At 55.9% G+C, this 13,967-nt stretch overlaps 1 protein-coding gene across 1 annotated transcript in view; it reads left to right on the top strand.

The window, feature by feature from the left end:
* Positions 1-8,300: 8,300 nt before the first annotated feature.
* Positions 8,301-13,967, top strand: part of SSH1 (slingshot protein phosphatase 1) — a 54,210-nt gene continuing 48,543 nt past the window's right edge. The window contains exon 1 of the mRNA XM_065417874.1: positions 8,301-8,366. Coding sequence (XP_065273946.1) covers positions 8,301-8,366 — 66 coding nt within the window. The remainder of the gene's footprint in view (positions 8,367-13,967) is intronic.

Here is a 13,967-nt window from a genome sequence, read left to right as displayed (position 1 = left end):
CAAACCCCTCTCCGGGGTCCTGTCTGGCCAGCTCCATTAGCAGCTGCTGCTCCCCAACCTGGTACTAGTGAGCATTCCAGCACAGGTGTGTGAGCAGGTGAGTGCTCAGGTGTGCTTGTGCGGATCTTTGCCTGCACACACACCTGAGAGCGCCGCTTCAACCTTTTGAAGATCGGCCTCATATTTTTAAAATAAATGTTAATTTACTCTGTTACTAACCCCCGTAGCATGCATGGAGAATTAAACCCTTGCATAGAGTCCTGCTGCTTCCATTTCTGTGACTGACGATCTGATCAGATAACAGAAATTAGAGTCAGAAGGGCCTATGTGCCCCTTCCAGGCCCGTCCCCAGCGGGAGGAGAGACTGCCCCTGATGGTTTTCTCACCAGTTCTCCAGCTGGTCAATAAACCACAGAGACAAACACATTCCCCAGACTAACCTGCAGAGTGACAGGTCCCCAAGAAGGTTCCTCGAGCTGCAGGGAGCTCCGCACAGAGCCTTCTGCACACAAGCTGTTTATCGCTAAGCGCGAAACATACAGTCTGAAGGTCATTCACCAGGGACAGAAAGAGCAGCATCAGCAACTCGCTCTTCCTATCGACTGGGAAGTAGGTCAAAGTCTCCCAGCCAAGGTGACAGTGGGCGGGGAGATGGCGTTTCACGGTCCTGGCAGACTCGCTCTGCCCAGAGAGCATGACTTGGATCTTCCCCAGAGCAGGGCAGAGCTCCACCCCCATTACTGCCAATGAGCTGCCTTGCCTGAAATTAGGGAAGGAAATGGAGTGACAGGGCCTCCCGGGACTCCTGAAAGGGTGGTCACTGCCACTGGTCACCATGGACATTTTTCGTTCCTCTGACCCCAGAGAGAGGGAGTGGGGCCTAGTGGGTAGAAGCAGGGGAATGGGAGTCAGGACTCCTGCGTGCTCTTCCTGGTTCAGCCTCAGGCTTCCTGCAGGACCCTGGGTGCATCATTTACCTTCCACGCCTCAGTTTCTCCTTCTGTAAATGGGAATAACTCTTCCCTGCCTCACACGGGGGCTGCGTTTACAAAGCATTCTGGGATCCTAGCTGGAAGGTGCTGCAGGGAATGCCCTGTACCAGCATCCCAAGCGTTAGTAGCTGAAGGAGCTCTCACACCGCTGGGGTCTTTGTGCCTGGCTGTCCCCTGACAATAGGCTGGGAGCCCTGCAGATGGTTTACTGTATCTCCATCCCTCCTATTTGTAGCTGTGCCTGGAGCTGGAGTAACTCTCCCATGCAACAGTGCAGGTGCTGCTGGGAGGGCTGGGAAGCAGCCAGGATCAGGCGCTGAGGGAGGAGAGCAGAATGAGGTGACTTCTTTACCTCAGGGAAGCTGCTGGGAGTATTTACTTAGCCATGGACCTCCACTGTGTGGACAGACCCCCTCCTCCTAACACATCAGCTTCCCATGAAAGAGCCAGGACCTCTCAGCTTCTAGGGCAGTAGTTCTCAACCTCTTTACCATTGTGGGCTGCATATATGTGGCTCTCTATGTGTTATGTGGGCCGCATCCACGCTGTATGGCCCTGATGATGTCACATGGGCCGCAGCTGTGTACTGATTTGGCTGCAAGCAGCCCGCTGCCTGAGAACCACTATTCTAGAGTTTGTGCAGCCTGGAAAGCTACACACATCTGCATATTCAAATCCATCCTGTTTAACCTCTTGACACCTACATACATACAGTAAAATCTGCCCTAAGTAACCACACAAAACAACTGCCTAGTAAGAGTGAGTCCTTACCGAACAGTCAAAGAAAATTGTCCTGGAAATTTTGGGGAGATTTCCAAGTGGCTTCTAACAACAGGAAGTTGCCTGTCGGAAAGGGATCAGTCCTTAGGGCTGGTGACACATATTTATGGCATTTGTATATTTCTGTGGGTTTATCCTATCCAAAAGGTCATCTGAACAGCCACCAGTAGTAATGTGAGCTGGAGTGGCATGTTCCCTCCAAACATGGGCAAACAGCAGAAGCATATTGTGTTTACAAACGAATCCCTTGTGTAGCCGGTTTCTAGCAGTCCTGGGGTGAACTCTGGATTACAGCAGACGGGACAGTCTTACCTTAGAGTGGCTGTACTGCTGTCCAGGGTTCTCAGTTTACATGTAATACTTTAAAGAAGGGAGGTTCTGTTGCAATGAGGCTCATTCCCCAGTGTAATGATACCCCAAAAGGGCCTCCACGTCTCCTTCTAGAACCCGGTGAGAAAGGGTCACCAGCTCGCCAAGCAGATTTGAAAAGGTGCGGAAAAGTGCCTCTTTGACTTCTAGAGCGTGTTTCATCTAAGGATCTCCGCGCTTTAAAAATGTCAGTTAATTAGCTAACCCTTGTGAGATAGGTTAGCATTAGCACCCCCATTTTATAAATGGGGAAACCCTGAGGCACAGAGATTTGCACCTGAGGTCAGACAGTGAGTCAGTGGCAGATTGGGAATAAACCCCAGGAGCTCTGACTCCCGGCCCACTGCTCTAAGTGACAGACACACTCTTTCTCAATCCTCCTCTAGCTGGAGAAACCCATAATTTCATCCTCTGCCTCAAAGACAGGTTTCTTTGAGATTGTGTCTCTATGTAGATACCCATAATGTTGAAGAATGAGGGCAGCATTGGAAGCATACAGTGCATGGGCAGGATTGTTACAGACACAATTTTTGGTGAGTATTCCATGAGTTGTCAGTAGCTTTTTAAAAATAAGTACAGAGGAAACAGAAATGTGGACAGTTCTCCTAAGTACTGAAACTTAACATACGTATATGGACTTCTGGGCCCAGGATTTCACTCTGAGCGGGTGGATGAATTTTTTTTTCTCAACACAAGGGGCTGATCATTTATTTATTGGTTAATGTATGAAGGAGCCATCTTGCAAAAGTATCTGGGATGCTGTACACAAACTAAAATGAAACCAAGATGGGTTTGGGACCTGGAGGAATCCACCTCCCAACAATGTGAACAGAGGAAAGGATCCAAGGAAGGACAGAGGTGATTAAAAGAAAAGGTGCAAGGGGGTCAGAGGCAGCTGGCAGGAACAGAAAGGCCTTGCACTTGGCGAGGAAGGAGGCATGCAGCCATGTGTATATGCTCAGTCAGAGGGAATGGCAGAGAGAGAGTCAAACCTCCAAGCTTCTATGTCTTGATCCCCCTGCAGCCATTGATGCTGTTGACGATCAGGTGCTGTTGCTCCTCATGGGCCCTGGCGCAGTACTGATGGGGCCAGTTGTGATGGACAAATGTCCACCAAGAGCCTCCACGTGGAGTGACACGGGGTCCCTGCTGTCTGCCCTTCTCTCCAGCATCCATATGAGACAGCTAGTGGGTACTCCAAGATCAAGAGCATGCTGACAACACAGCTCTGTGCACCTCCTCTGTGCCATCACCCAGGAGCACCAGTTGGTGTATGGATGGATGACAAACATTTGGTACAGGTTTGATCCAGGTAAGACAGAACTGATGATGGAAAGAGGGAAACACTGGGAGGAACTGAGGACACTCTCCAGCCCACAGTCATCCAGGGAGGGCAGAGCCTTGAGGCCATGCTTAGGGTCCTCACTGCTCCTGGACGCATAGCCTGCACCAGTGGCGAGGGGTGTTTTCCACCAGCTGCAGCTGGCCCAAAGGCAGGGAAGCACCTAGATGCTGCCTTTGCTCATTGCCCAGCCCTTGGATACCACAGGGACAGGTATCTTAGATATGACATCAGACAGACTGATCGGGGCCCTGCACCAAGAAGGCCTGATTCGTATGAACCCTTAAGCTTCAGATGCCTTGGAGAGATATAGGGGGAGAGGCAGTTGCTCAAGGGCCTAAATTATTAAGGGCTTTCTATACAATCAGTAAAGCCTATTATACTAATTACCCTATTACTTGTCTGCCTCTTGCTTTTGGCACTGCTGACCCCTCACACTTTCTCTTGTCTGGGAATTATACTTTTCCCTTGCATGGTGCCATGCCTTTGATGCTGTCAAAATGCTTTACAGACATGATCTAACTCAAACAGCAGCAGCAACCTTTGGGGTGGGGGGGTCAGAATTATTACCCCCATTTCACAGATGGGGAGGTGGAGGCTCAGGGAGATGGAATGATCTGCCCCAGGTCACACGGTGAGTCAACAGCAGAGCTGGGAAGAGAGACACCCCCTCCAAACTGCTAGACTGCACCGTCCTCTTGCCAGGTTGAGTCTTCAGCCAGGAAAGACTGCACTGTGTAAAAGAAACCAGCATATGACAGTACTTGGCTCATGGCAGCTCCTGCTGCTGCCACTTCTGCTCTGAGCACATGGGAAGCTTCTTCTTGACCCGATTATGCAGCTGTTTAAATATTTTGTGCAGCATTTTTGTAGCAATTCTCTGTTGGATCAGTTCCCGCTGACCGCCCACCTAGCGCTCCAGAGGCAGCTGTGACTCAGGTCTCATTAGGGAAAAGCTAATAGTGACACACGTGACAGGGAATAATTTTCATGCCTGTCTAACATGGTCAGATGCTCTAAAATACCTTTTGTACATTCGGTAGGTATAGATTGCAGGGTGTACAATTTGCACACTGAGTCCATCTCCTACAGGGCAGGTCAGTTCAGGCTCTGCCTGTTTCATATTTAAAAGCATCTGTGATTATTACTACAGATCTGCATAACTATGACTATTCACAGCAAACTGGTTATTCGTTGACTTTAGAGCCTCCTTCTGTTGACAAATTAGCTGTAGGCAGACTGATCTCTTATGAATTCATCCATTAATAATATAAATACTAACAAAAAATAAAAACACCTAGCACTTGTACAGTGCTTTTCATCCATAGCTCTCAAAGCGCTCTACAAAGGAGGTCTGTATCATTATCCCCATTTTACAGATAGGGAAACTGAGGCACAAAGCATGGACGTGACTTTACCCAAGGTCACTCAGCTCAGCAGAGACAGAGTTGGGAACTAAACGCAGGTCTCCTAAGTCCCAGACCAGCGCTTTATCCATTAGGACACACTACTTCCCCATTAGTCAACACTGTTCAGTGAGTGGTTGATGTGGACGTACTTCAGTTTATGGGCTCCATTTGCCAGGAGTGTTATAATTCACTATCCGTGCTATGTGTCTGGTCGCCTGAATCACATGGTATGGTTTGTGCTCCATTATTGGATGACTCCATAAAATGTTTCAAGATGGCGGTCAGGTGTTTTCGCAAAGGCACGTTCCCACGAGCATCTGTGACGCTTTCTCAGTTCACAAACAAATTGCTCATGCAGATATTCACAGAAAGTGAGTAAAAGGAGCCGTGAATACTGTCCAGATATATTCACAGGGCTTACTTGAATGAATGCTTGTGGGTGCTTTGGCACAGTATTTACCCAGCTCTAGCTAGGACCAGGAAGGTTTTCTTCCTGAAAAGGGCCCTCATTTGGAATTAGTGGCTCAAATTCAATCCTGGTTTAACAAAATCCCCTAAATCATAGGGAGTTGCATCTGGTCCTGTGTCTATGGGCTCAATCCTGCAGTTCTTACTCAGGCCAAGCTCCTACTGAGGTCAGTGTGTGGGAGTATTGCCTGAATAAGTCCCAGGTGTAGACCTCAAGTTGTGCCACTCCACGTTTGCCCTGTCCTTTCCTGACAAAGATGGAGCCCCAGCCTCACCCTTTATGCTTATTCTAGAAATTGATTCACTCTTAAAAATAAATAAAAAGCATATTGGTCCCCCAGGCCTGTAGAACTGACCCGGTCCTGGTGCAGGACAGAAACCGTAACGAATTACTGCCAGGAACAGAGTGAGAGTCTGGAACTAAAGCCAATGTAAAGGCAGAAAAACAAAGGGAGCATCTCTGATGTTTACAGTATGCAGCACGGATTGTCAGGGGTGGCAAGGGCTACTCTCCAGAGAGCATAGCTAATATCCTTCCATCTGGACAGCAATTTGGTCCAGCTTAGTGGATTCTGAGGGCGAGGGCTTGTTTGCCAGTCCCTTTATTCTAGAAGGAAGGTCTCTGCAGGAGACCTGCAGGACACTCCCTGGAGGCCTGGGGCACACACAGAGAGGAGCCCCTTTGCCTTGTCTTTGCTGAGAGTTGAGGGGAGCCAGCCCTCCTTTATTCAGTGCTTCCACACAGTTAAGGTGAAGTATCAATGTTCAAACACTATTAGAGAGAACACATCAGTGAGGTACATGTCTCCAAGACAGACAGATGTACTAGGCTCCCAGAGGGACTGCAATACACTCTTTGGTCTAGTCTGATTTTAATAAATGCCCCTGGCCATAATTACTCCAGATGACAGTCCTGAGTATTCACATTAGCAATAATGTAGAAGGAGAGATCTAATAAGCTACGCTCCCCTATTCCCCGAATATCATTATTCTCCTCACTGACACGGAGCATCTTTATAAGATGAGACAGATTAGGCCCATAAAATTGTAATTGACTTTTGTCTCCTTACAATTCCTTGGCTCTTTCATTTGTGAACTAACAAGCCTTCAGTGCCTTTGTTCGATACAAATGGAATCACAAGTATTCTCCTCCTCCCTTTCTGCCCCATTTGCTTCTACAATAAACCACAAGAGTGTACCCCTCGTTTGCACCTGTGCAATGGCACTGAAGTTGGTCAATAGAATGGGTAGGATTTGCTCCATTACTTGGGAGATTCTAATAATTCCCTGTTTTCACAATCATAGTTACCAACCTCCCACTGGGGCTTTTTGACATTCCTGACAAGGAGCAGAGATGTAAAATGACCCACATTTCATTCATTGAAGAAATCCCTTGTAATTTATTTTGCAAGTAACACCATTAAAGAAATCAGTATTGCACTTGTCACTGACAAGGATTCTATGCAGTACCTGTTTTCTAGCACAGCCTCCAAGGGACAGACAGAAGGTTGCCAAGTGCCAGTCAGCTGAGCCGGCTCCTCCCTCACCAGGTGTCACACAAGTCAACAGAACATGAGAAAACGGTTTTGATTTGCACTGAGAACAGTGCACCTGACGCTCCTCTCCTGTGCGCCAGTCACTCTCAGTGGGGATTAACGCCAGTGCAGTCCAGGCAGTTACCCCAGTGACCAAACCAGACCCAACTCTGCTGTAACAGGCCCCCTCCAGTGCAGATATCCCCTCAGCTGTGCCAAGCTTCCTTTACAGCTTCCCCCTCCCATACATGCACCCTTGCCAGAATGCACTGCTAGACTGCTGCTGCCCCTCCATCCCCAGCCTGCACCCCACCTGCCCTGCTGCCCCCTCCCCGCCCTCGGCCTGCGCCCACCTCCCCTGCTGCCCCCTCCCCGCCCTCGGCCTGCGCCCACCTCCCCTGCTGCCCCCTCCCTGCCCTCGGCCTGCGCCCCACCTCCCCTGCTGCCCCCTCCTCGGCCTGCGCCCCACCTCCCCTGCTGCCCCCTCCCGCCCTCGGCCTGTGCCCCACCTCCCCTGCTGCCCCCTCCCCGCCCTCGGCCTGCGCCCCACCTGCCCTGCTGCCCCCTCCCCGCCCTCGGCCTGCGCCCCACCTGCCCTGCTGCCCCCTCCCCGCCCTCGGCCTGCGCCCCACCTGCCCTGCTGCCCCCTCCCCGCCCTCGGCCTGCGCCCCACCTCCCCTGCTGCCCCCTCCCCGCCCTCGGCCTGCGCCCCACCTGCCCTGCTGCCCCCTCCCCGCCCTCGGCCTGCGCCCACCTCCCCTGCTGCCCCCTCCCCGCCCTCGGCCTGCGCCCACCTCCCCTGCTGCCCCCTCCCCGCCCTCGGCCTGCGCCCCACCTCCCCTGCTGCCCCCTCCCCGCCCTCGGCCTGCGCCCCACCTCCCCTGCTGCCCCCTCCCCGCCCTCGGCCTGCGCCCCACCTCCCCTGCTGCCCCCTCCCCGCCCTCGGCCTGCGCCCACCTCCCCTGCTGCCCCCTCCCCGCCCTCGGCCTGCGCCCCACCTGCCCTGCTGCCCCCTCCCCGCCCTCGGCCTGCGCCCCACCTCCCCTGCTGCCCCCTCCCCGCCCTCGGCCTGCGCCCCACCTCCCCTGCTGCCCCCTCCCCGCCCTCGGCCTGCGCCCACCTCCCCTGCTGCCCCCACCCCGCCCTGCTGCCCCCTCCCCGCCCTGCGCCCCACCTCCCCTGCTGCCCCCACCACCACCAGCCCCCGCTCCCTCTGCCGTCCCCTCCCCCGCCTGCCCCGGGCCGCTCTCCCGCTCTCCCGGCGCCGCCGCCCGCTCGCCCCTCCCCGGGCCGGAGGCTGCGCAGCAGCAGCGGATGGAGGCGGCCGGAGGCCGGGAGCCGCAGTCGCTGTAGCCGGGCCCCGCGCTCCGCCCCGGCCCGGAGCCGGCAGCCCCGCGCCCCAGCCATGGCCCTGGTCACCCTGCAGCGCTCGCCGACCCCCAGCGCCGCCTCCTCGGCCAGCGCCAGCGAGGTGAGCCGGGCCGGGCCGGGCGGAGCGGGCGGAGAGGCCCCGGGCCGGACCCAGGGGGAGGCCGCGCCAGGCCCCGGGCTGCGGGCAAAGGGGGATGGACCCGCAATACCCCCTGCTACCGGCAATACCCCCACCGTGACCCTGCCCCCCCGCAATACCCCCTGCCCCCCCCGCACCTGCCCCCCTGCTACCGAATACCCCCCGTGCCCCCCCGTGCCCTCCGCCGCCCCCACCCCGCAATACCCCCTGCACCTGCCCCCCTGCCCCCCCGCAATAACCCCTGCCCCCCCGCACCTGCCCCCCTGCTACCGAATACCCCCCGTGCCCCCCCGCAATACCCCCCGTGCCCTCCGCCGCCCCCACCCCGCAATACCCCCTGCACCTGCCCCCCTGCCCCCCCGCAATAACCCCTGCCCCCCCGCACCTGACCCCCGCACCTGCCCCCCTGCTACCGAATACCCCCCGTGCCCCCCCCGCAATACCCCCCGTGCCCTCCGCCGCCCCCACCCCGCAATACCCCCTGCACCTGCCCCCCTGCTCCCCCGCAATACCCCCTGCCCCCCCGCACCTGCCCCCCTGCTACCGAATACCCCCCGTGCCCCCCCGCAATACCCCCCGTGCCCTCCGCCGCCCCCACCCCGCAATACCCCCTGCACCTGCCCCCCTGCCCCCCCGCAATACCCCCTGCCCCCTGCTACCGAATACCCCCCGTGCCCCCCCGCAATACCCCCGTGCCCTCCGCCGCCCCCACCCCACAATACCCCCTGCACCTGCCCCCCTGCTACCGGCAATACCCCCCGTGGCCCCTGCTCCCCCGCAATACCCCCCGTGCCCTCCGCCCCCCCACCCCGCAATACCCCCTGCACCTGCCCCCCTGCTTCCGGCAATACCCCCACCGTGCGCCCTGCCCCCTGCTGTACAGCCCCTGTGCCCCCCGCTGTACAGCCCCCACCCCCCACAACATACCCTCATTCCCCTGCCCCCTCTGCACACCCCTTGCCCCCCACACCCCCACAGTACACCCCCCTGCCCCCTGCCCCCACACCCCGCAATACCCCTTGCTCCCCGCAATACTCCCACCGTGCCCCCTGCCCCCCCGCTGTACACCCCCTGCCCCCCGCCCCCACACCCTGCAATACCCCCTGCTCCCCGCAATATCCCCTGCCCCCCGCTGTACACCCTCTGCTCCCCACAATATACCCCCTGTGCTCCCTGCTCCCCCGCTGTACACCCCCTGCCCCCCGCTCCCTGCAATATACCCCCTGCCCCCCCGCTGTACACCCCCTGCTCCCCGCAATATAACCCCTGTGCTCCCTGCCCCTCCGCTGTACACCCCCTGCTCCCCGCAATATACCCCCGGTGCTCCCTGCCCCTCTGCTGTACACCCCCTGCCCCCCCGCTCCCCGCAATATACCCCCTACCTCCCCACTGTACACCCCCTGCCCCGTCCCCACACCCCGCAATACCCCCTGCCCCCCGCTATACACCCCCTGCTCCCCACAATATACCCCCTGTGCTCCCTGCTCCCCCACTGTACACCCCCTGCCCCCCCCGCTCCCTGCAATATACCCCCTGCCCCCCCGCTGTACACCCCCTGCTTCCCGCAATATACCCCCTATGCTCCCTGCCCCTCCGCTGTACACCCCCTGCCCCCCGCTCCCCGCAATATACCCTCTACCCCCCCACTGTACACCCCCTGCCCCCCGCCCCCACACCCTGCAATACCCCCTGCTTCCCGCAATATCCCCTGCCCCCCGCTGTACACCCTCTGCTCCCCACAATATACCCCCTGTGCTCCCTGCCCCCCCGCTGTACACCCCCTGCTCCCCACAATATACCCCGTGCTCCCTGCTCCCCCACTGTACACCCCCTGCCCCCCCGCTCCCTGCAATATACCCCCTGCCCCCCGCTGTACACCCCCTGCTTCCCGCAATATACCCCCTATGCTCCCTGCCCCTCCACTGTACACCCCTTGCCCCCCCGCTCCCCGCAATATACCCCCTACCCCCCCCCACTGTACACCCCCTGCCCCCCGCCCCCACACCCTACAATATCCCCTGCTCCCCGCAATATCCCCTGCCCCCCGCTGTACGCCCTCTGCTCCCCACAATATACCCCCTGTGCTCCCTGCTCCCCCGCTGTACACCCCCTGCTACCCCGCTCCCTGCAATATACCCCCTGTCCCCTGCCCCACACACCCTGCAATACACCCACCCCTGCAATATACCCACCATGCCCCCTGCCCCCGCTGCTTCCCACAATATACCCACCGTGCTCCCTTCTGTACTCCCACTGTGCCCACCACACACCGCTATACCCCCATGCCCCCTGCCCCCATCCCCGCTGTACACCCCCTGCCCTCCAAACCCCGCAATACCCCTGTCATGTCCCCTGCCCCACATCCCCAGCTATATGCCCACCGTGCTCCCTGCCCTCACAACTGTACACCCCCTGCCCTCCACACCCTGCTGCACACCCCCGCCCCTCACACCCCACAATACTCCCCCTGCCCCCCTGCTGTACACCCCCTGCCCCCGCCCCCACACCACCCCTTGCTCCCCACAATACCCCCACCGTGCACCCCACCCCCCCGCTGTACACTCCCGCACCCCGCCATACAACCCTTGCCCCCCCACCCCTCAATACCCCCTGCTCCCCGCAATACCCCCACCGTGCACCCTGCCTCCCGCTGTACAGCCCCTGTGCCCCCCGCTGTACACCCCCCACCCCCACAATATACCCCCATGCCCCTGCCCCCTACTGCACACCCCCTGCCCCCCCACACCCCACAGTACACCCCCTGTGCCCCCTACCCCCCCACTGTACACCCCCTGCCCCCACACCCCGCAATACCCCCTGCTCCCCGCAATACTCCCACCGTGTGCCCTGCCCTCCTGCTGTACACCCCCTGCCCCACACACCCCGCAATATACCCCCCGTGCCCCCTGCCCCCCCGCTGCACACCCCCTGCCCCCACAATACCCCCTGCTCCCCGCAATATACCCACTGTGCCCCCTACCCCCCCGCTGTACACCCCCTGCTCCCCACAATATACCCCCTGTGCCCCCTGCCCCCCGCTGTACACCCCTGCCCCCCCGCTCCCCACAATATGCCCCCTGCCCCCCCGCTGTACACCCCCTGCCCCCTGCAATACCCCCGTGCTCCCCCGCTGCACACCTCCACCCCCCACCCCCTTCAATACTCCCACTGTGCGCCCTGCCCCCCCGCTGTACACCCCCTGCCCCCCACACCCCGCCGCTCCGGGCCAATGGGGGCGGCGGGAAGCGGCGCGAGAGGAGGGATGTGCTGGCCACCGCTTCCCTCCGCCCCCATTGGCCTGGAGGCGAACCAGGTCCAGTGGGAGCCGGGATCAGCCGAACCTGCTGACGCGGCAGGTAAACAAACTGGCCCGGCCCGCCAGGGTGCTTACCCTGGTGAGCCGTGTGCCAAAGGTTGCCGACGCCTGCTATATAGCCTTGCCTCTACAGAGCCCATACTCTGCTATATCCCTCTGGCCCACTCTGTCTCCTGCCTCTATACAGCCCACACCTGCTGTACCCTCTCTGCCCCAATCACTCCACTATACCTCCTCTCTCTGCATCAGGCCCCACACCTTACTATACTCCTCTGCCTTATTACCACCACCATATGCCCCCACTTCTGTTGTCTCCTCTGCCCTGTTCCTCTTCTTCTGCCCTATACACTCCTGTATCCTTCCCCTGCCTTATAAACCCCAAAGACAGGCCCTGTGTTCCCCTACCCTAACTCCTTGCTCTCCTGTGTCCTTCCCTACACCCCCACGCCCTCCCTTTACGCAGCATCCCACTTTCCTGGGCCTCACTCCCATATACTTCTCCCTGTGTCCGTTCTCCTATCAGGTTAACAGTCCTATTTGTCACCTGTCAAATCCCTGTCACTAACCCGTATGGGAGGTGGTGGGGAATGGCTGGTAAAAATCTCATTGACTGTCCCCAGCTCAGGGATGCTCTTTGTTTACTTTGTTCATTCCAAACTGTGGACCTGGGACTCAGCCTTTAATTCCCTGGTGGCACTGCCCTCGCTCCAGGTTGTGAGTTTGGGTTTACCAAGCCACAGAGACAAGGTTTATTTTCTAACTGTGTTCACTGAAAAATGCTGAATGCAGTGTTGTAGCTGTGTGGGTCCCAGGATGTTAGAGAGACGAGGTGGGTGAGGTAATACCTTTTATTGGACCAACTTCTGTTGGTGAGAGAAACAACCTTTCAAGCTGCACAGAGCTCTTCTTCCTATCAGAAGAAGAAATCATAGAATCATAGAATATCAGGGTTGGACGGGACCTCAGGAGGTCATCTAGTCCAACCCCCTGCTCAAAGCAGGATCAATTCCCAACTAAATCATCCCAGCCAGGGCTTTGTCAAGCCTGACCTTAAAAATCTCTAAGGAAGGAGATTCCACCACCTCCCTAGGTAACCCATTCCAGTACTTCACCACCCTCCTAGTGAAAAAAGTTTTTCCTAATATCCAACCTAAACCTCCCCCACTGCAACTTGAGACCTGAACAAAAGCTCTGTGTAAGCTCAAAAACTTCTCTCTCACCAACAGAAGATGGTCCAATAAAAGATATTACCTCGCCCGTCTTGTTTCACTGAAAATGTTATAAAATCATGAAAATATTTCTGTTTCCATAAGGGTTTTTAAAATCTTTACTTAAAAAAAAAAAAGGTATAAAACCTAAATTTTGTACATAAATTATTGATTGCCCTGTGAACCTGTGAAATAGAGAGACCTGATTCTCATCTCATTTACACAGTTATAAATCAGGAGTAATCCCACTGAAGTCAGTGGGGTTACATGGGTTTTAATCTAGTGTATGTGAGAGATGAATCAGGCTTTTGGTGTGTCTGTCTTGTCTTTGGAGTGTTTCTGCATTATGTCTATTCAACATCATATTATGTAAAGGTATAAAGCTTTTTTTCAAGGAAGTAGGGGTCTCCTTCTGTGGTACACAGTATTGGCTCACCTGTGCCATTTGATGCAATAGAGTGTATTCCAAAGGCAGGGCAATTCCTTTTCAAAAGCATCTTTATGAGCCAGGAACAGAGATGCTTTAAGTGGCACATAGAGAAAGGCTGAGGTAGGATATCTCCCACTACTCTCCATCCTAATGGTCCCTTCTGATCTAAAAGTCCATGAATCTATGAATCACCCCTGGAAATTTAAACATTGATTTTTGGTTTGTATAATGTTAATTAAAAACAAATAATTTCTAGCCAAACTGTGTCTTTGTTTTCCCTGATCTGTTAGACTCTTTCTTGTAAATATGGATTTACAGGCTCTACAAAGGCTGAGTCTGTAGCAAGTATGTATTTAGAGACTTTTTAAAAAGGGAATTATTGACCCAAAAGTTCTTACTGACTATGAAAGAGCTCTTACAGCCTGCTTCTTAATAACACATAAACCAGTATGGATTTATAAAATGGATGCTAATGTTGTCTTCAGGGGAGTTGTCATAGTGTCAATATGGCATGTCAGAAACCCTTATGAATTTTTTTCGGAGAAGAAAATCAGTTTGCACAGTCGCTAATTTTTTATAAATTCAAATAGCTCCCTTGACCTATCAGA

Source organism: Emys orbicularis, chromosome 16, assembly GCF_028017835.1.
Source record: "Emys orbicularis isolate rEmyOrb1 chromosome 16, rEmyOrb1.hap1, whole genome shotgun sequence".
Taxonomy (NCBI): domain Eukaryota; kingdom Metazoa; phylum Chordata; order Testudines; family Emydidae; genus Emys; species Emys orbicularis.
Note: the sequence above shows the minus strand (reverse complement) of the source record. Positions and strands in the feature narration are given on the sequence as shown.